A 21564-nucleotide genomic window follows, 5' to 3' on the forward strand; every position below is an offset into this window, starting at 1 on the left:
AAAGGTGGTGGTCTATTAGATGAAAAGTTTAGAAATGTTGACTTGGCTACGAACTGAAATATGTTTGTTGAAACACTGGATTTAATACATTGAAATAAATAAATTAAACGTAAATAATTATACATACATAAAATCCGTAATTGTATTGTTCATATATATATATATATATATATATATATATATATAATAGTAATATATATTAAAAATAAAAGCTGGAATGACCATGTAATTAAAAAGAAAAAGAAAAAAAAATTCTCTCTTTCAAATTGTAAATTATTGATATGTCTGTTGCTATATATATTAGTACTAAGATATATTTATAGCATAAAAAAACTTAATGCATAACAAAATAGCAAACACAAAAGGTATTAATATTACTAATAATAAACCTAGTATTAAACAAAAAAAATTAAATGAACACTAATTACAAAAAATTGGTAAACATTATAATTGTGTGTAAATAATGTATTTGCATATGAAATGTTAATGCATAAAATAAGACAAAAGCACATTACAAAGTTTATAATTTTTTTTATTTATATAAGCATTAATAAACTATTTAAACAAAAACTGAAAATATGAAAATAAAAGTAAATTCAAAACGTTAACAAAACCTGTAATAGTGTATAAATAAAAAAAATATGCTTAACTAATAATAATGTTGGAAGCACACAACAAAATTGCAGAAAAATTCTTTATTTTACTAGTATTAATAACATTAATATTAAAATGAAAACTGAAAATATGAAACTAAATACGACAGGTAATGGGGTGGTGTTAGCGCAGTGGATAAGACGCATGCCTGTGGTGTGAGAGACCCGGGTTCGAATCCACTGTGAACCGCCAGTGTGTCCCTGAGCAAGACACTTAACCCCTAGTTGCTCCAGAGGCGTGTGACCTCTGACATATATAGCAATTGTAAGTCGCTTTGGATAAAAGCGTCAGCTAAATGAATAAATGTAAATGTAAATGTAATTCAAAATATGAATGCAACTGTAAAAGTGTATAAATAAGTAATAAAATGATAAAAGCACATAATATTTCTTAGAAAAATAGTATTAATATGTGGAGCACAAAAGCAGTCATATGTAGCACAGGTTTATTGTAGCAATATCCAAAAATCAAAAATCATTAGGATATTAAATAAAGATCATGTTCCATGAAGATATCTTGTGAATTTCCTACCATAAATATATCAAATCTTAATTTTTGATTAGTAATATGCATTTCTAAGAACTTCATTTGAATAACTTTAAAGGTGATTTTCTCAATATTTAGCTTTTTTTTGCACCTTCAGATTTTGAAATAGTTGTATCTCAGCCAGATATTGTCCGATCCTAACAAAAGCTTATTTATTCAGCTTTCAGATGATGCATAAATCTCAATTTTGAAAAAACTGACACTTAAGACTGGTTTTGTGGTCCAGGGTCACATATTTAAACTAAAACTAAAAGCTGTCATGTAAACTATAATTGTACACAAATAATTCTCAGCTCAGTTGTGACTCTGTTCTGTGTTCAGAGCCCAGTTTTGTCTTCGCTGATGTGATCCGAGAAGGGCAGGACAGTCCTGAAGGAGATGACGATAAGATCTACTACTTCTTCACCGAGGTGTCGGTGGAGTACGAGTTCTTCGGGAAGCTGCTGATCCCCAGAATCGCTCGCGTTTGTAAGGTCTGTAACAGCAGTTTCTCACAGTTTCATGTCCTTTAGCAGACTTGTGATTTTATTAAGGGCAGAAAAATCATCTTGTTCCTGGAAATTTGCTCCGCATGGTTGGGGATTTTTTTTCTCCAGTAAAAACCATCTTTGTCACCTTTGACAGAGTTTCTCTGAGCTCTTCTGAAATCTGACATCTGATCATCTTCATCTCACTTATCTGTCGACGTCTTGGTTTTAGTTTAGTGATGAAGAGTCAACATTTCTTGATCATGTATAATTAGGGTGCTGATGAGAGCATGCAATCATATTGATGTTTAGAAGCTTTATAAAAATAAAAGCTAATATTATATGTGACCCTGGACCACAAAAGCAGTCTTAAGTCACTTTAAGTCATTGTATGGGTCAAAATTATAGATTTTTCTTTTATGCCAAAAATCATTAGGATTTTAAGTAAAGATCATGTTCCAAGATATTTAGTAAATATCCTACCGTAAATATATCAAAACTTAATTTTTGATTAATAATATGCATTGCTAAGATCTTCATTTGGACAAATTTAAAGGTGATTTTCTCAATATTTAGATTTTTCTAGATCCTAACAAACTATACATCAATCGAAAGATAATTTATTCAGTTTTCAGATGATGTATAAATCTCAATTCAAAAAAAATTATGTATGTATATATATATATATATATATATTTATATATATATATACATATATATGTGTGTATATGTATATATGTGTGTGTGTGTGTGTGTGTGTGTGTGTGTGTGTGTGTGTGTGTGTGTGTGTGTGTAAATAACAAAAAACTAAACCTAATATAAATACTACTAAACAAAATTACTAAAAATAGTATTAATAAGCTTAGTATTAAAATGAGAACCGAAAATATTATGAATCTTACTGAAAAGGTTAATTAAATTGATGTTTATTAATTACTAAAATATTAATGTTTAAAAAACAAAAACTATAAAAATGAAATCGAATTCAAAATATTAATACAATGTTTATAAATAATACTAAAATATTAATATTGAAAAAAACTAAGACCGATAAAATAATTATAAAACCACATAAAAATTCGAAACAAATGAGTATTAATAAACCTAATATAAAAATGAATACCGAAAATATAAAAATAATTTTAATCATCTTTAAATAATACTAAAACATTTTAAAAACAAATCTAATAAAAATTACAAAGCCACATAACACAATTTACAAACAAATTAGTTTATATATATATATAGTATATATAAGCATTAATAATCCTAATATTAAAAATAAAACTAAAAACATAAGTTAATTGATAATATTAATAAAAAATACAAATAATATATATAATTAAAAAGCATCAACTTTAAGCACATAACCACATGACAAAATGTGTATAAATATTGGTATTAAATTGTACTATAGTTCTAAACAATTCAGACACATAACTTTGAAAAAATAAAAACAATAACATTTTAATTCAATTTCAGACTTTATGACAAGAACTTGGCTTTGAGTCTAACATTTAATAATGTTTTATTATATATAATAGCACTGCTATCAACCTGATGAACAACTGAATAAAACTGAAAAAGTGTGTGACATGATGGAAGTTTTTGAACTTTTATACAATGGTTTGAAACCTCTAGATTTATTTAAATGCATACAATATGTAAATGACAGCATGTATCTCTCACTGTTACAGGGGGATCTGGGCGGCCAGCGGACGCTGCAGAAGAAGTGGACGTCGTTTATGAAGGCTAAGCTGGTCTGCTCAATGCCAGAGCTCAACTTTGTGTTCAATGTGGTTCATGACGTGTTTATTCTGAAAGCGCCGCACTGGAGAGACACCGTCATCTATGGGGTCTTCACATCTCAATGGTGAGCGTGTGTGTATGTGTGTTCACTTGCTCCAGTTTGCCTTGATTCATAGTTTCATTTTGTGAGTCAGAGAATCACCTGCATCTGAGTAATTGGACTTTTGTGCATCAAAAGAAGATTCTTTTTTATGCATAGGGACTTTTCTTCAAAAGGTTTTTTTTGTTTCTGTGTGTTTCAGGGGGAATGTTGGTCTGTCCGCCGTCTGTGCATATAACATGAGTTCGGTGCATGAGGTTTTCTCTAAAGGGAAGTACATGCAGAAGGTCACGGTGGAACAGTCCCACACTAAGTGGGTCCGATTTAATGGCATCACCCCGAGTCCCAGACCTGGAGCGGTCAGTATTTCCACAAAACATGCAACTCAGTGGTTATATATGTGTGCTTACAGGATCCGTAAGATCAGAGGGTGCTGTAGATGAGAATATTTATAAAACAAAATCATTTCAAAATAAAAAGAATACTAAATGAAGTGAAATAATAATAAAATAAAATAAATACAAGCATGTGACCTGTATGTAGGACAAGCAGTTTGGAAAATGAGTAGATGTGAAATAAAATTAAAACAAATAAATAATTATAAACAATAATAATAATACTAAATAAAAAATAAAAATAATTAAAACATAGAAAAATATATGGTTGTGAAATGAAATAACATAAATAAATAAATGCATAAATATATTAGACTTAAATAAAACAAAAGCAAATAATAAAACAAAAAAATAAAAACAAATAACATGAAAATAAACATAAAAATAATTAAAAAAATATAAAATTTAAAAAATATAATTAAAATCAGTGCATGTTCTCAATTGTAACTCGAAATTAATTTACATTAATATCTGTATAAAATAAAAAAGTGTTGCTAGATTGACATAACGGGAGACTTCTATTTGTTATTCAGAATTAATGCTAATATCATCACAGAATTTCAAAATCATTGGATGTTGATTATCAGTGTTGGGTAAGTTACTTAAAAAAAAGTAATTCACTAAAAATTACTAATTACTACCTGGGCGAGGTTCACACGGTGGAGGAAATCCAACTGCTGAAGAACCACGAGCCGATTCAAACACTTCTGCTCTCCTCACAAGTGGTAAGAACCGTGACCTTCGAGTGAAGAATCATGAGGAATGAAATCCACAAACACATTGAATGATTTGTGAGCAGGGAAGATGTTTCTCTGGTTCCTCATGCGTTAATTATTTTAATTACATTACTGATTACTTCATTTAAAAAGTAATCAGACTACTAATGCGCTTTCTGCATTCTCAGTCTCCGCGAATATCTTCCTGATTCCAGACACTAAAATGAACGAAAATGCAGTAGGCTATTTCTAAAGAAATCTGTAAGTGTCTATTATTAAATGAAGTCATGTTGAAAACAAATATTCTTTGATAAAATAATCCAAATGAAATAAGCAATTGTGATGCCAACGCGGCTTAATACAGCAGATGATCTCATTCTGAGAAGTCATTTATTTTGACTTCTATTAGTGTGACATAAACTTGTACACATTCACTTGTTGAACTTTTCCCAAACTATAATGCCAGACTAAAATATGTCGAGTGCAACATTTTGAAATATGACTCATACGAATTTAAATACGACCTTTCATTGCATCTAAATGTTGTAGGACTCGTCTGCATTTTAGCTCACATTGTCCAGTGATTTATTTAAAGGCATACTGATCCAACATTAACATTATTTTTTTTAGTTCATAATTTTTAACACCACATTTGTAACTTAAAAGTAATTTTATTGACATAAGTAACTGTAATCAAATATGTAATACATAAATTTAAAATGTAGCGCAGTACTTACCAGGAAAAGTAATTAGATTACAGTAACGTGTTTCTGTGTAACTCTGTTGATTATATATTTCAGTGCATCAGCAGTCTGAACCGCAGGCAGAACATCACCTCGTCGCTCCAGCTGCCCGATAAGACGCTGCAGTTTGTGAAGGACCATCCTCTGCTGGAGGACCCTGTTCTGCCCATTGGGAACGGTCCACGCCTCGTCACCAAAGACGTCAACTACACACAGATCGCCGTCCAGAGAGTGCAGGCCCTCGATGGCAGCGTCCACCACGTCATTTTCACCGGCACCGGTGAGTCCGACCGGTGTTTATTCAGCAGTAATATACATTTGATTTCTGCGAGGATTTCTCAATGCTTATAATATCCATTCATGCATTTCATTCGTGCATTTATTAAGTACTGATAAACACAACAGCAGTTAATCATAGCGCTGTACAAATAGAATACATACCAGAAAACAATAACATCAGTAAAATCAAAAGATGATTTAACATGCAAAGTTTAAATATACTTTAGGATTTTATAATCAGGTAAATATAATAATAATATCCATTCTTGCATGCTTATCACGTCATTTTAATTTATAAGCATCAATATAACAGTAACATTTAATAAACAGCAACTTTTAAAAAAAAATAAAAATATATATCTATGTATTTTTTTCTAAAAGTATTCCTCAATACTTTATAGGTGACTATACTATAGTATACTATAATTTAAGAATCAGGTCAAACATCAGAATTTGTTATTTTCTATTCATATAATTTTAGATAATTGTTTTATAAGATTGAGAGGATTCATAATCATATTTTAAACATCCACTGCCATAATCAAAGCATGTTTTCCTCATTGTTTTTCTCTACATCAATGCAAGGACGTTTTTAAAATAAGAATAATAAAAAAATAATATAAAAATAGACTAATATAAAAGCATACTTTATATAGTTTACAGATATATATAAAATTGTATATATTAAGATATTTTTCCATTTTTTTCTCAACTTTAATGTACTTTAATCGTAGCATTTAAGTGTCAGAATCATCATAATTTTATTTTTAGACAACTTTTTAAATACAACTTTATTATAACAGTATAACTTTCCTTAAAAGAGGAAGTGAAATACAGTACATATCTGGTTATAAATAATCATGTTTGTCTTGTGAAAAACAGTGAGGAAAACAAGGAAAAATATGTAGTAATTTTAACTGTACATTTGAATAAACAGCAATATTTACCTTTTATGTTTTATTTTTATTTTATATATATATTTTTCTGTCATTTTCGCCGTCACCTGTGAGTGTATGTGGTGAAATCTGTGAAAGGATGTGTTAACCACAGGATGTGAATGTCTGGCTTTGATTTGTCTTTACAGCCAAGTGTCATGAAGCTCATTTAGATCACATTTTGTCGCTATTTTAATCTCTGAATGTGTTTCCAGATAAAGGTTTGCTGCACAAGTCGCTGGTGTTGGAGGGCGAGGTTCACACGGTGGAGGAAATCCAGCTGCTGAAGAACCCCGAGCCGATTAAAACACTTCTGCTCTCCTCACAAGTGGTAAGAACCGTGACCTTCGAGTGAAGAATCATGAGGAATGAAATCAGCAAATACATTGAATGATTTGTGAGCAAGGAAGATGTTTCTCTGGTTCCTCATGTGTTGTGTGTCTCAGGCACGGTTCCTGTATGCTGGATCGGACTCAGGTGTGGTTCAGTCTCCCACAGCGTTCTGTGAGAAGTACCCGTCCTGTGTGGACTGTGTTCTGGCGCGGGACCCGTACTGTGCCTGGGACCCGCGCTCGGCCTCCTGCCTCAATATTTTCCAACATGATGCCGATCCACGGTGAGAAATGAGAAGTTACGTTCACACTGGCCATGTACAATCTGCAGATAAATTTGGTTGTCAGTTCACCTTTTACTCCTCAATCACATTCTGTACATGCATAATTCACTCAAATATGAGAGTTCGACAACTGCATTTACTCCTGAAAAATACAGGTAGTGACAAATTCATTTACTCTTCAAAAATACAGGTAGTGACAAATGCATTTACTCCTCAAAAATACAGGTAGTGACAACTGCATTTACTCCTGAAAAATACAGGTAGTGACAACTGCATTTACTCCTGAAAAATACAGGTAGTGACAACTGCATTTACTCCTCAAAAATACAGGTAGTGACAACTGCATTTACTCCTGAAAAATACAGGTAGTGACAACTGCATTTACTCCTGAAAAATACAGGTAGTGACAAATGCATTTACTCCTGAAAAATACAGGTAGTGACAACTGCATTTACTCCTCAAAAATACAGGTAGTGACAAATGCATTTACTCCTCAAAAATACAGGTAGTGACAAATGCATTTACTCCTCAAAAATACAGGTAGTGACAAATGCATTTACTCCTCAAAAATACAGGTAGTGACAACTGCATTTACTCCTGAAAAATACAGGTAGTGACAACTGCATTTACTCCTGAAAAATACAGGTAGTGACAAATGCATTTACTCCTGAAAAATACAGGTAGTGACAAATGCATTTACTCCTCAAAAATACAGGTAGTGACAACTGCATTTACTCCTGAAAAATACAGGTAGTGACAACTGCATTTACTCCTGAAAAATACAGGTAGTGACAAATGCATTTACTCCTGAAAAATACAGGTAGTGACAACTGCATTTACTCCTCAAAAATACAGGTAGTGACAAATGCATTTATTCCTCAAAAATACAGGTAGTGACAAATGCATTTACTCCTGAAAAATAAAGGTAGCGACAACTGCATTTACTCCTCAAAAATACAGGTAGTGACAAATGCATTTACTCCTCAAAAATACAGGTAGTGACAACTGCATTTACTCCTGAAAAATACAGGTAGTGACAAATGCATTTACTTAGTTTATAACATGCATAGATGTGTCTCTCTTACTGTCATATTAATTCGGTTGCATTAACGGATACTAAACGGCAAAAAGTTGCAATGGTTTCCAAGCTGTCAATCATTGTGTAATTTTGTTGTGTAGTCCATGTAGTGGTTTTATAAATATTTTTATCATATATTTTATATAAGCCAGATTACTTTTTGTATTCCTGACTGTGTTTTGTTGTTATAATGTATTATTGTAGATTGTTTTAATTTTAATTTGTGCAAGTATTTCTTAATATTTTTTTATAATGTATACTTATATAATAAGCTTTATAACTTTTAGGAAACATCATCATTTTTGTATTTCTTTTAGAATTTATTATATATTTTCAATTCATGTAATTTTATTGCACAAATCTATATTTGCATATTTATATATTATGCATATTTTGTTTTTCATTTGCGCAAGTATTTCTCAGTTCTTAAATGTACTTTATCATTTTAGAGTCAGGTCAAGCATCATCATGTTTGTTCTTTTTGTATTGATATAATTTTATTATATAATATCTGCCTTAAATACTTTTTATTATGCTTTGATAAAAAAAATCATAATCATTTATAAATATTAGTATAATTTATTACATTTTATTAAAACAATATTTGCATATTTATTTGGAAATAAATGTATAGGAATAATAATTTAGATTAAATCTATTATGGTTTTAATTTCTGCAAGTATATCTCACTAGTTCATACTTCTTAAATTGAGAGTGTAAGTGTTTTAAAGAGTCTTTTGAATGTATTTTCTGGACTATGTTTGTCAGACAGCTTACTCATCTTTGATTAGGTGTGTCTGTATTTACTCTGATCTGTGTGTGTTTTTGCAGGAAGTTGATTCAGAGCCTGAAAGGGGATGCTGGGATATGCCCTACAGGTGTGTCATCAATATTAAATCAGTTCAAACGGTCCTGTTTTGGTGCCTGGTTTTTGTCTGTCTAGATTTACAGTAACTGACACAGATGGACAAAAACAAGAGTGCATGAGAACATCGTCACTGTTAATCTAATAATTATAGAGACGTGTACTTACAAACAGAAAATGTTAGATTAAAGGTGCATTTGAGTGTGTACTAGACTAGTGCTAGGCAATGTTTACGTTTCAATGTTTATAATGTATTATACATTTATTGTATATGATTATAAATGTATGTTTTTTGCATTTATTTATTTTTTATATCATATTTTATTTAGATTAATAATTTTTTATAATATAACTTATGCTTTATAATTTTAGATTCAGAGAAATAATGATTTGCATAATTTAAATATGGTTTAATATATATATATATATAGAGAGAGAGAGAGAGAGAGAGAGAAAGAGAGAGAGAGAGAGAGATACTTTTAATATATATTTATAACAAATTGTAAAAAATATAAAATTGTGATTTGATTCCTCTGAGTTTCAGAAATTAAATAACAAATAAATAAATCTGTAAATTAATTAGTTAATTTACAGATTTACTTATTTGTTATATAATATATTTTAATTCATGTAACTTTATTATATAAATCAATAATTGCGTAATTTCAGTCAGAGTCATTGCCAGGTAGATTCTCAAAACATGAAGTGAAATACTGTTTACGTCTGGTTCTAAATGATCATGGCATGTTTTCTTAACTACACGAACAAAAGCAAGAATTTAATTGTTTTAATTTATAAGCACCAGTATAACAGTTCAACTGAATGAACAGCAATATAAAAAAATGTAAACAACAGCACAAAAAAAAAAACTAAACTTATTTACTTTGTGTGTCTTTTTGCAAAACATTTAATTGCTGCTGAATACCATGAACAAAAAACAGCATGCTACATAAAAAACTAGACTAGATTAAGAGCCGTTTAGTGCTGCTAGATTCTAGATACATGGTTGTAGTTCTCTAAAAACTCTGAAGAACTAACAAAAATCTCATGGAATTCATGCATGGAAAGACTCAATGACTCGCTCAAGATTTGCTCGTTTCATTACTGGATGAATCAGTGTTTCCGAATGAATCTGTTGAATGAATGAATCAAAGAAAAAAATATTTTTTAACGGCCCCTTTTCACCACCTAAAAATAAAAGAGAAAAAGCACACAGGAATTGATAGGTGGAACTGAAATGTTTATTTTACAACAAGTATCTGATTCCTTACCGTAAGTATCCGATTCTGGAATTGGAATTGATTTTGGATTCCCAACTCTACTCATGCTTCTCCCTGTTAAACTAATAACAGAGTGTATTGATGTAGTAGCTGACCCATAATTGTCTCTGTGTTGCAGTGGCTCCTCTGGCGGTGAGCGACTATCAGCAGGTGTTGGTGAAGCCGGGTGCTTCTGCCGATCTGCCGTGTCTGGTGCGCTCAAACCTTGCTCAGGTGTTGTGGAAGCTCAACGGCCGCGTCCTGACCGAAGCCTCACGCTTCCTCCTCTTGAGTGAGAACGGGCTGCTGATCTACAGCGTGACGCCGGAGGACACCGGTCGCTACGAGTGCTGGTCAGTCGAAGCGTCCGCGGGACAGAACTTCACCCGTCTGGTGATGGGATATATGCTTCGACTGGAGCTTCCCGAGAGCGTGCCGTCTGTATCTGCTCTGCGTCCGTCCAGCACTGCGTTTACGCTCCCACCACAGGAAGGTAATACCAGTAATGGCTCAGGACTAACACCGACTCACACGGACGTGCCCTCACTAACAACCCCTCCCAGCAACGCCATTAAACCCAAACCCTACATCCCTCCAGAGGTCAGCAACTTACCCACACGCACCGAGACGCTCGACCCCTCGGCTAAATACATCCAGCATGACAACAGCGTGGCCCTGCTGTCGCTCTTCCTGCTATTCTTCCTGCTCTTCCTCGCTGCTCTGGCGTACAACTGTTACATGCAGTACCTGCCTGCGCCGTGTCTCCGCCTGAGATCCGCGCTGCTCGGCTCCAGCAAAAAGCCACAGGCGGAGTATGCAGCCTGCGAGGCGGGCCTGATGGAGCCAGCGCAGGAAAAGACGGATCTGGCCAATCAGAACGGAGCACATCCACTGCGCACGCTCAGAGACACCGGATACGAGACGGAGCCGGAATGTGGGAACGGCGGAGTTCCATCCGGCAGTGATGACAGTCCCTCGAAAGATCGGCCCTTCGACGTGGACTGTGCGTCGCAGCCGATCGAGTTCGCAGACGCAGACGTCTGATACACTCACATTCACAGAATCAACGCAGCTCTGCAAGAACAAACCGCAGAATTCCAAATAAGATTCCAAATTGGAAACATTGTTTACCAAATTGGTAAGTTTCGTGATGTTTTCCAAATTGGAGCACCGGACTGTTTTTGAATATTTGTGGGGCGTCTGACGTTCATCTTTGACTTGCACTGCAAAAAAGTATTTCTTAGTCATGTTCTCTGTTTACAAATATCTAAATATTCTTAAATCAACACACACATTCTTGAGTCTTGCTTTATGAAAGAAAGGTTTAATGAAAGTTTTTGCTTTAAATTGGGGGGGGGGGGCGGCGTAATCTGTCAGTATTTTCTTTTAGGAAAATATAATTTCTTGTCATTTTTTTCTTCTGATTTTTAGGTGAAACAATTTTTTTTTAAATTATTATTATTTGTTTTTTAATTTTTTTTTTTTTCATAAATGGCCTCCTTTTCTTTCTTTTTTTTCTTTTTGCATTTTGAAATAATTTCATAACCATTTTGAAAAAGTGTCAAGAAACCCCCAAATTTAAAGAAAAACCAATACATTTTTGCATAAAAATTTAATTTTGCAGTTTTAGGACCATATTATTCTTTTTTTTCTATTCTTTCTCCATTTTGACATTATTTCATGACTGATTTTAAAGAAAAACTACTTTTTGGAGTTTTGGAGTTTTTTTGGCATAAGTTTTTTTTTTTTTGCATTTTGCATTTCATATTTTGACATTTATTTGACATCCTGACAGGATAATTTTCATGATATATATATATAGGAATCTAAAGTGAATATATATATATATATATATATATATATTTATATATATATATATATATATAGAGAGAGAGAGAGAGAGAGAGAGAGAAACATTTTAAGCATTAAATATATTGAGATTTAAGCATAATTCATTTAGAGATTATTTTCAGAATTAATTTTCCTTCTGATGTAAATGTATCTTGATTTAAGAATGTTCAGATGTTCACGATGGAAAGGGTTGATATTCTGAGTAAATCATTCTTGCAGTGTTGGGTCTGAATCTCAGGGATGCTTTGAGTGTCACGCGCTGGATCTCATGATGAAGAACTGATCTGGAAGAGCTCAAACATGAGCCAGACTGAAATGGGATCCTGGCGTATATAAACCAGACCAAAAACACAGCTTCCTGTGGTTGGTGCAGATGAGATGTCTAACACACTTAACCTGCGAAAGGGCCGCTGTATCACACAACAGTAGTCCACAAACTACAGCTTTGAAAGCTTGATGTTTCAGATATTTTTTAAAGATATTATATTATTAAACTGTGTGTCAGGAATAATAGTGTAAATATCAAACAAATGTCAAGAAACCCCAAAATGTAAAGAAAAACCAAGAAATTTTTAGGACCATGTTATTTTTTTTTCTTCTATTTTTTCATGACTGATTTTAAAGAAAAACTACTTTTTGGAGTTTTTTCTTCTTGTTTAGCTTTTTTGGCATAATTTTGCATTTCATATTTTGACATTTATTTGACATCCTGACAGGATAATTTTCATGATTGTAGATTTGTTGATTTTTTTTATTGTATTTGTTATTTTCTGGTGAGAAGCGATTTCTATTATTATTATTATTATTATTATTATTTGTTTTTGCATAAAATTAAACTTTTTTTGCTGTGATTTGAATATAAAAATTGAATAAAATAAATACAAAAATAGATAGAAATTGTGTAGTAATTAATGTACATATAAGTTTTTGTTTTTTTGACATTGTGTTAATTAATATATTAAGAAGAAATCTTCTCCTAAATGTCACAAAAACAGTTTTTTTATGCTATATGTAACTATAACTTTTGATTTTGGGCTGTAATTTTAAAATAATTCTTAGCAACTTTTTTTTTTTTTTTCATTTTGACAGTATTTTGACATTTTTATATATATATGTATATATACATATGTGTGTATATATATATATATATATATATAGTTATATATATATAACTATATATATATATATATATATATATATATATATATATATATATATATATATATATATATATATATATATATATATATAGTAATTTGGATAAAAGCATCTGTTAAATGGATACGTTTAATAATAAAAATAATGATGATGATGATAAAAAAATTGCATCCTGAAACAATAATATTCATGACTGTATTACATATAAATCATTTTTTTGTTATGGAAATAGAAAGAAATGTGCTTAATCCTCATTCAATTGTCTTGTATGTTTTTCTTTTGATTTTGGGGTGACATCACATGTGACCTGTCCGGTGTCTGTGGCGTTTCTGATTCTCAGCACACTCTTGTGTTTGTCTCTCTCCCTCCATTTCCTGTGTCCTGCTCAGCTTCCCCCCCGTCCTCTTCTTCCTCTTCCTCATCTTCCTCCTGGTCTCTGGCCGGGGCTCGTCTGATTCCTCCTCTGCTGAGGGAGCAGTCCTGGAGCGTTCACCCTCACCAGGCCTTTCTGCTCTTCTGCCTGGCCTTGGGTGAGTGCTGCCTCTGACCTCTGACCTTTCTCTCTCACTCATGAGTCTCGTCTCAGTACTCTGAAGTGTGACTTCTTTCGCTCCTCCTGCTAAGTGTTCAGACTGGCCGAGGAGCCAGAAGTCAGACAGGAAGTAGAGGAGAGAAAGAGGAAGTCACTGAAGAGTATTTAGACAGTGTTTGTGTGTCTGCATGATCCAGATCTTCTGCACACCGTCTGATGCCTAAAATGTTTTCACATTTTTATTTTTACACCCTTTTTTGTTTTTGTTTTTTTAAGAGCGCGTCAAGAATGAATACGTTTATTGGTGAATAATATTTGAATTGATTTTTATTTCAAAATTCTAGATTCAGATCCTAATGGATGATTATGGCTTTGGTTTGGCCTCTCCTGTGTTGTCTTGTGTCTTGTGTCTTGTTGTTTGACTGATGGACCTTCCAGTCGTGTACAGTGTAAATACAATATATGTACATATGAAAAAGATGTACAAAGTTTTTTCAGATTTTTTTTTTTTTTTTGTAAAGCGCTAAATAAATTTTTGAATGGCAAAACATGTGAAACACTTTTTATTGTGTTGAGATGTGATATTATATCTTGTTTTTACATGCAAACCCATGACACACAGAATCTTAGTGAGGAACTAGAAATATTAAAAATAATAAAAAGTTAAATATTAATACAATTAAAAAAATTATATGAATTTATTGCAAACTGTAATTTATTTCTGTGATGCGCAGCTGTATTTTCAGTATTCAATATTATAAATGTTTATTTCCATTGCTAATCTTTGAATTTCTTAAATTCAAATTCTTAAAAAGAAAAAATCTTACTGACCCCAAACCTTTGAACGTTCATGTACTAATGGATAATTCATGTTTATCATCTTTGAATCTACACTATGGTATAATTACACTTAATAAGAACTGTTCCATTATCATCAGGAGAGGACAGTATATCAGTCATTTCCTGCAGTGGCATTAAACGTGTGTGTGTGTGTGTGTGTGTGTGTGTGTGAGAGAGATCAACTCATTTCTTGGTGGATGAACTTTGTGTTATTTGTCACCATGTGCATCCTTCATATACTCCAAGTACTGATGAAAGTTACTGGTTTTACTGCGTAATAAGGTTAATAACGTGTGTGTTAAAGATGTGTGTATTTGGCGTGTGTTTTATTGTGCAATGTTTTAGTTTTTACAAACTGAGGGAGTCAAAGTTTCTTGTGGTGATGCTGGAAACACTTATTTAACCCTTGTGCTGCTGAAAATCTTTTAAATCATTTGGTTTTCTAATCAGAAATAACCAGACTTTTAAAAAGTCTCTTATTATGCTGTATTATCACCAAAACTGGGATCTTATAATTTTACCATATTTTTCTGTTACTTGAAGCAAAAGAAATTGGTAAAAAGATCCAGTATTTGGAAATAATTCATGAGAATTTTACAAGCGATTTTGTGTGCCAGTTATTTTTTGGGGGGGAGGGGGGGGGTAGTAATTTTAAGTTGGTTTTAGTTCAATGCAATAACATTTAACTAGCATTTTCATCTAAATAAAATTAAAAAAGGTCATAATGACTGGAACAAACAATTTTTCTTTTGGGATTAATTCATGCATTTTCAAGTGTGGGAATACAGGAACAGAAAAAAAGTGATCATCATTGAAGTGATCATCCAGCCTTAGCAAATACATAGTGATACATATAGTCACTTTCTGATCTGGAGCTACAGTTTGTTATGCATGTATTACGAGAGTGTGATAACACAGACAGCATGATGTAGATGAAGATGACTGGATGTGTTTTGTTCACACTGAGTGTGTGTGTGTGTGTGTGTACTGAAGTGATAATTACCCTGTAGGATCCATATGTAAGTGCAGTTTTCCTTCAGGTCCTAGAGATGTAAGTGTTGAGTGGCACATAAACGGGCAGAAGCTCGAGACTCGCGTCACTGAATACAGACAGGTGGTTTCCCATGATGCCGTGCTGGTGAGCAGCTGGCTGAGGGAGGAGGCTTTGAATAAAGACGTCCAGTATGAGTGTACAGCGGTGTCTGCTGCGGGAATCGACGTGTCCAGAGTAGAGCTTCGGCTCGACAGCAGAGGTAAAGCGTTTCATCACACTGTCTGTGTTAGTCTGACCTGTGACGTGGTGTAACGTGTGTCTGTGTGCTCTCAGACGAGGCTGTGGAGCGCTGGAAAACCGCTCTGACCGACCACGACACACTCCTGCAGCAGTGGAAGAAAGCATGGGTGAGGGAGACACAAACAACCGAAGACATCACAGCAGAACTGATCTAACCACACATTTCCTGAATGATCATCAGGAATGATATTTCACAGTTGCATAACTGTTTTCAACATTGATTATGATCAGAAATATTTCTTAAGCAGCGAATCAGCATATTAGAATGATTTCTGAAGGATGATGTGACACTGAAGACAGTAATGATGATGAAAATTCAGCTTTGATTTCAGGAATAAATTACAGTTTAATAGATATTCACATAGAAAACAGCTATTTTAAATAGTAATAATATTTCACAATTTTTACTGTGTTTTTGATGCAATAAATGCAGCACTGGTCACTATGAGAGACTGATCGCAAACTTTTGAATGTTATAGTGCTTGTTTGATTTCAGACACATTTTGGCTCACTGCACATATTTGGTAAAGGTGAAAGTGCCTTCATTCAGTATTTACAACAGCTGAGCTAAAAATATATGCATTATTTATTCCTAATGCATTTCCACATACTGCCTCATGAGACTTAAGGTTGGTAGTGAGGTCAATTAGAGATAGAAAAGCTTCTTTAAAATAGTCCCCCCCCCCCCTGCAAAATACATATTTAATATTTTATTTTAGATTGGATTGAAGATTTTTTTATTTCATTTAATATGTATTTTTATTGTAGATTTAATATTATTTTATACTTTTTTATTTGATTTAATTTTATTCATTTTATTTTTTTTATTTTAAATAGATCTTATTTTATTCTAATTAACATTTATAATTATTTACTTTATACTTATTTTGTCTTGTTTTTTATATTTTATAGTTTTATATTTTATTTAAATGTTTTTTTTTATTAATACTTTAGATTTATTTGGTTTTACTATTTATTTTAGATGTATTCTGTGTGTTTTAGTTGTGTGTGGGCTGATGATCTCATGTGTTTGTGATGATGCTGATGTTGCTCTGTTGTTTCTTGTTGTTGTCCTGTAGGAGAGCTGTGATGGACAGGGTGTTCTCTGAAGCGCCTTTATATCACTCATCATGGCATCATTTTCTGTCTCCAGGGACAGACGCTTGGACGAGAGCACACACACACACACACACACACACAGAGCTCATGTCACACTGCTGGTGTGTGGTGGGTGCTCTGAGTCTGTTCCTGATCCGTGGATCCCGTCAGGATTCCTGGCTGTTTGACGAGTGCAATGACACGGGAATCTCAGGCTTATGACAACTGCTTTTCCTCAACCAACCGCACACTTCTATTTATAGGATATAAATATATATGACACCGAATCATGTTCGTGAAAGCAGCATTTGTGTTTAGAATAGTCCTCTTGAGTTATTTAAATAATCGCGTGTTTATCTGAGCAGATGTATTTCAAAGAAGTTACTAGAATATTTGTTGTCCTCCAAAAGAGGTTGCAACCACAATAAATAATATTTCTATAACTTGTGAGAGATCATGTTTTCTAAACACATGTGAAGCATTTGTACCAATGTTATTTCATTATCACTGAGATACTATTATAGTTTTTATTAAGATTTTGGATTCTATCTATCTATCTATCTATCTATCTATCTATCTATCTATCTATCTATCTATCTATCTATCTATCTGTCTATCTAGCTATCTATCTATCTATCTGTCTATCTAGCTATCGTTTATTAATTTTTAATTCAGTTTTAGTTTATCAAGTTAAACTAAAATAAAATAAGAAATTTCAAATACCTGAATTAAAAAAACAACACATTTTTTTAAATGTCTATATATACATTTTGTATTCATTTTCATTTCAGTTTGAGTTGTTTTATCAAGTTAATCTAATTTAAAACGAGAAATGTTGCCTTGGTAAATATATGAAATGAATTGTTGACTGAGATCCTGTTACAGTTTTATTCATATTTTTTATTTTTTCATTTTTTATTTCAGTCTCCATTTGAATTTTAATTTGAAATTAATAAATAAATAAATTTGTTATTTTAGTACATCAATTTAATTTTAAAATTAGAAATGTTGCTTTGGCAACTAGTTGAAATTAAATTAATTTAGGCATTTTATTTATTTATTTTTTTTAAATAACAAAAATTGTTGTTTTTATGGCTTTAGTTTTAGTTGATAATAACCAAGGTCAATGTTGTTGTCATTTATCCTTATATCAAGTTGTGCTGCTTTACCAGCTGATCCAGACCTGTACAACACACACACACACACACACAGAGAGAGAGAGACACCTCTATTAAAGTCATTGCTTAAACCTCTAAACAAGGGTAGATGACCTTCAGTCTTTATTGCTTTAGTAAAAATTCCTCCTCCTGCATAAAACCAAAGTACATACAAGCGTTTCATTTAAGCTTATAAATCACATTTTATAGATCAGCTACCAATGTTTTGAAAACTAGCATGCAATTTTTAAGTGCATATGCAACAGTATATCTGTCACACAGTGCACATTCAGTACATGCTTCCACAAGAGTCTTAAATCACTGGTTTTACACATGAGCACGTGTGAGGGATGAAACGTGTGTGGGTTTATACTGTGCTTGGAGACTTCACCTCATATTCTATTCATTAGGAGCATCTTTTGCCACATACAGGCATAGACAGTAAAAGAAACAGGATGCGGTTCCTTCAGAAACCGGAAATGAGTGAGATCCAGCCACAGGTGAGTCGATTTAATGCAAAGTGAATTGAATTAAAACACACTGTACTTTGATAAAACAGACTTAATAAATAAGAATTTGTAAGTAGATTTGGTCTTGATCCGGCAAGGACCTTTATGAGCACTGAACAGGTCTGTTTGATGTTTGACGGTCCAAAGAGGGAAAAGCTAGTGGCTTTTGTCATTTTGACAGCTATCGAAGTCATACAACGAGCAAATGTTGGGATTGTCGTCTTATTTATATATTAAGTAAGGCCAGGAAAGATGTCTGGGTTTTTAAGGATTGAATAAAATATTTTATTTCTGCATTGTTTGCAGAAACAAAACAGGACTCGTTTCGCAAACAATAAAAAGTGAACACATTTGTATCTTAACTACAGATCGTGTTTCCGCCTTTTTGTGCCGCCACTAATGGATAGTCTGAACGAGCCCGGTGCATTATGGGTGTTGAAGTCTTCTTACCGTTTTCGCCACATCCCTTAATTCTCGTTCTTTTTACTTACTCTCTAGTCGGGTAGCAGATTTTTAAACCGCGCTTCTCCTGCATAGACAGACAATTTTTTTATCAAAACCCTACCTGCCATCCATGAAGTATCCTTTTAACAATTAAGTCCAATATTAGCAACACCGAATCTGTTTTTTAAACCGCGATGTGGCGCCATCATGTGTTGAAATGTTGATAGAAAAACTTTACAAAAAGCAGATATGTGGCATTTTAATATTTTATTATAAAGAGCAGCAAGGATAAAATAAGTTTACACAATCATCATTTTATTTTTTTTCAAAAGCAATTAATGATAAAGGCTCAAAACCTTTTTTTCTCCATATAAACCGTTCTTAAGTAGCACAGTTGCCGATAGTGCTGTCAACATGGCTCTTCTACAACTACCTTAATGTTTTTTCATTTGTGATAAGCACATTTTAAACTTTATAAAGCATCTGTACAGTATTACAATCGCCTTCCCTGAAGAATTAATGCAAACGAAAAATTTCAACCTGAGAATGGCCAATACGTTAACTAGATACACACAAATGATCTCCCTTTAGCATACAGTACATCTTTTATCTCCAAAATGAATTGAGCTCAGCCACTTAAACACTGATTTACATTTCTAAACACTGATGATGCAGCACAGACTTTTATTAAAGGTTTAACATCACTCAGAGAGGCACTTGAGTTGCATGGTTTTGTTAAGAGCCCTTATTTTTTCACTGAAAATATATTCCCACAATCACTTGATTCTGTTCAGGCATGATCGCAGTGAAATGCATGGTCACAGGAGTCCAGAAACATGGTTAAGTTCTCTAGCATTCACTGAAAACCACAGGAATGGTCCAGAAGAGACAAGAATCCCTGAATGTCATTGTTTTGGGAGTGGTCTCCTAAACAGCAGAATATGAGGTTCTGAAAAATAAAATACAAGCAAATGTTAGTGATTTCTCACCTATAATGACTTTAATATTCAGGACACAGCTTGCAAATGCCAGATTCAAATGAAATGGTCAGAGATCAGCTGACTTGTGTAGTGGTCGACCGATACATCGCCAAGGCCGATTATTATTTTACGAATATCGCCATTGGCTGATATGTTTTTCTGCTTGGCCGATGTGTTCGAGGCGGGACTTTTATTTTGACGGCGCTGAGAGAGCAGCATCTGAGTGCTCACACTCTCTCTCTTTTTCGTCCTTGTCATTAACAGTTCTGTCTAATACGAATAGAAGTCTGTTTAATAATCAGATAGAACGGTTAAACAAAGGAATTAATGTATACAGAATGTATTATAACGATTGCTTTAATATTAGGCCTATTAGTAATAGGAAAGCAAACATTATACTTTTTTCGTTTGCCGTCAGCATTAAGCAAATATGCATTTATATAATTTAAACAAGTCTTTGAATGACTAATGAACATTTAATTTTACAAACCTTGCAAACTTAGTTGAATCCAGTTGTGAGATTTTCTGAAGTGTGTATGTGTATCCAGCATGATCACGTGTTCTCCGTGTCATGGTCAGTCTGTGTTAAAGGGTTAGTTCACCCAGATAGCAAATTTATGTAATTAATAACTTACCCTCATGTCGTTCCAAACCCGTAAGACCTCGGTTCATCTTCGGGACACAGTTTAAGATATTTTAGATTTAGTCCGAGAGCTCTCAGTCCCTCCATTGAAGCTGTGTGTATCGGTCAACTGTCCATGTCCAGAAAGGTAAGAAAAACATCATCAAAGTAGTCCATGTGACTTCAGAGGGTCAGTTAGAATTTTTTGAAGCATCGAAAATACATTTTGGTCCAAAAATAGCAAAAACAACGACTTTATTCAGTTCACCAAATCGAACTGAATCATTTTAAACGGTTCGCATCTCTAATAGGCTACGCATTAATCCACAAATGACTTAAGCTGTTAACTTTTTTAATGTGGCTGACACTCCCTCTGAGTTCAAACAAACCAATATCCCGGAGTAATTCATTTACTCAAACAGTACAATGACTGAACTGCTGTGAAGAGAGAACTGAAGACGAACACCGAGCCGAGCCAGATAGCGATAGCATTAAAAAAGTTAACAGCTTAAGTCATTTGTGGATTAATGCGTATTAGAGATGCGAACAGGTTAAAATGATTCAGTTCAATTTGGTGAACTGAATGATTCGTTCGTGAACCGGATATCCAGACTGCTTTGATTTGAACTCTCTCACACAACAGACACGGAAGAGAAGACAATGCTGAATAAAGTCGT

At 33.2% G+C, this 21564-nt stretch overlaps 2 protein-coding genes across 5 annotated transcripts in view; one reads left to right on the top strand and one right to left on the bottom strand.

Annotated features, from left to right (window-relative positions):
- Positions 1 to 11756, top strand: part of sema4d (sema domain, immunoglobulin domain (Ig), transmembrane domain (TM) and short cytoplasmic domain, (semaphorin) 4D) — a 62520-nt gene extending 50764 nt beyond the window's left edge. For all 4 annotated transcript variants that reach the window (XM_059525788.1, XM_059525786.1, XM_059525787.1 and 1 more), the window contains 8 exons: positions 1522 to 1673; positions 3365 to 3540; positions 3719 to 3875; positions 5428 to 5650; positions 6800 to 6915; positions 7031 to 7200; positions 9110 to 9156; positions 10542 to 11756. In XM_059525788.1, coding sequence (XP_059381771.1) covers positions 1522 to 1673; positions 3365 to 3540; positions 3719 to 3875; positions 5428 to 5650; positions 6800 to 6915; positions 7031 to 7200; positions 9110 to 9156; positions 10542 to 11446 — 1946 coding nt within the window. In that variant the 3' untranslated portion in view covers positions 11447 to 11756. The remainder of the gene's footprint in view (positions 1 to 1521; positions 1674 to 3364; positions 3541 to 3718; positions 3876 to 5427; positions 5651 to 6799; positions 6916 to 7030; positions 7201 to 9109; positions 9157 to 10541) is intronic.
- A 7779-nt stretch (positions 11757 to 19535) lies between these two features.
- zgc:86839 (Cyclin-dependent kinases regulatory subunit 2-like) overlaps positions 19536 to 21564 on the bottom strand; it is a 3394-nt gene continuing 1365 nt past the window's right edge. The window contains exon 3 of the mRNA XM_059525792.1: positions 19536 to 20234. Coding sequence (XP_059381775.1) covers positions 20191 to 20234 — 44 coding nt within the window. The 3' untranslated portion in view covers positions 19536 to 20190. The remainder of the gene's footprint in view (positions 20235 to 21564) is intronic.

Source organism: Carassius carassius, chromosome 36, assembly GCF_963082965.1.
Source record: "Carassius carassius chromosome 36, fCarCar2.1, whole genome shotgun sequence".
NCBI lineage: Eukaryota > Metazoa > Chordata > Actinopteri > Cypriniformes > Cyprinidae > Carassius > Carassius carassius.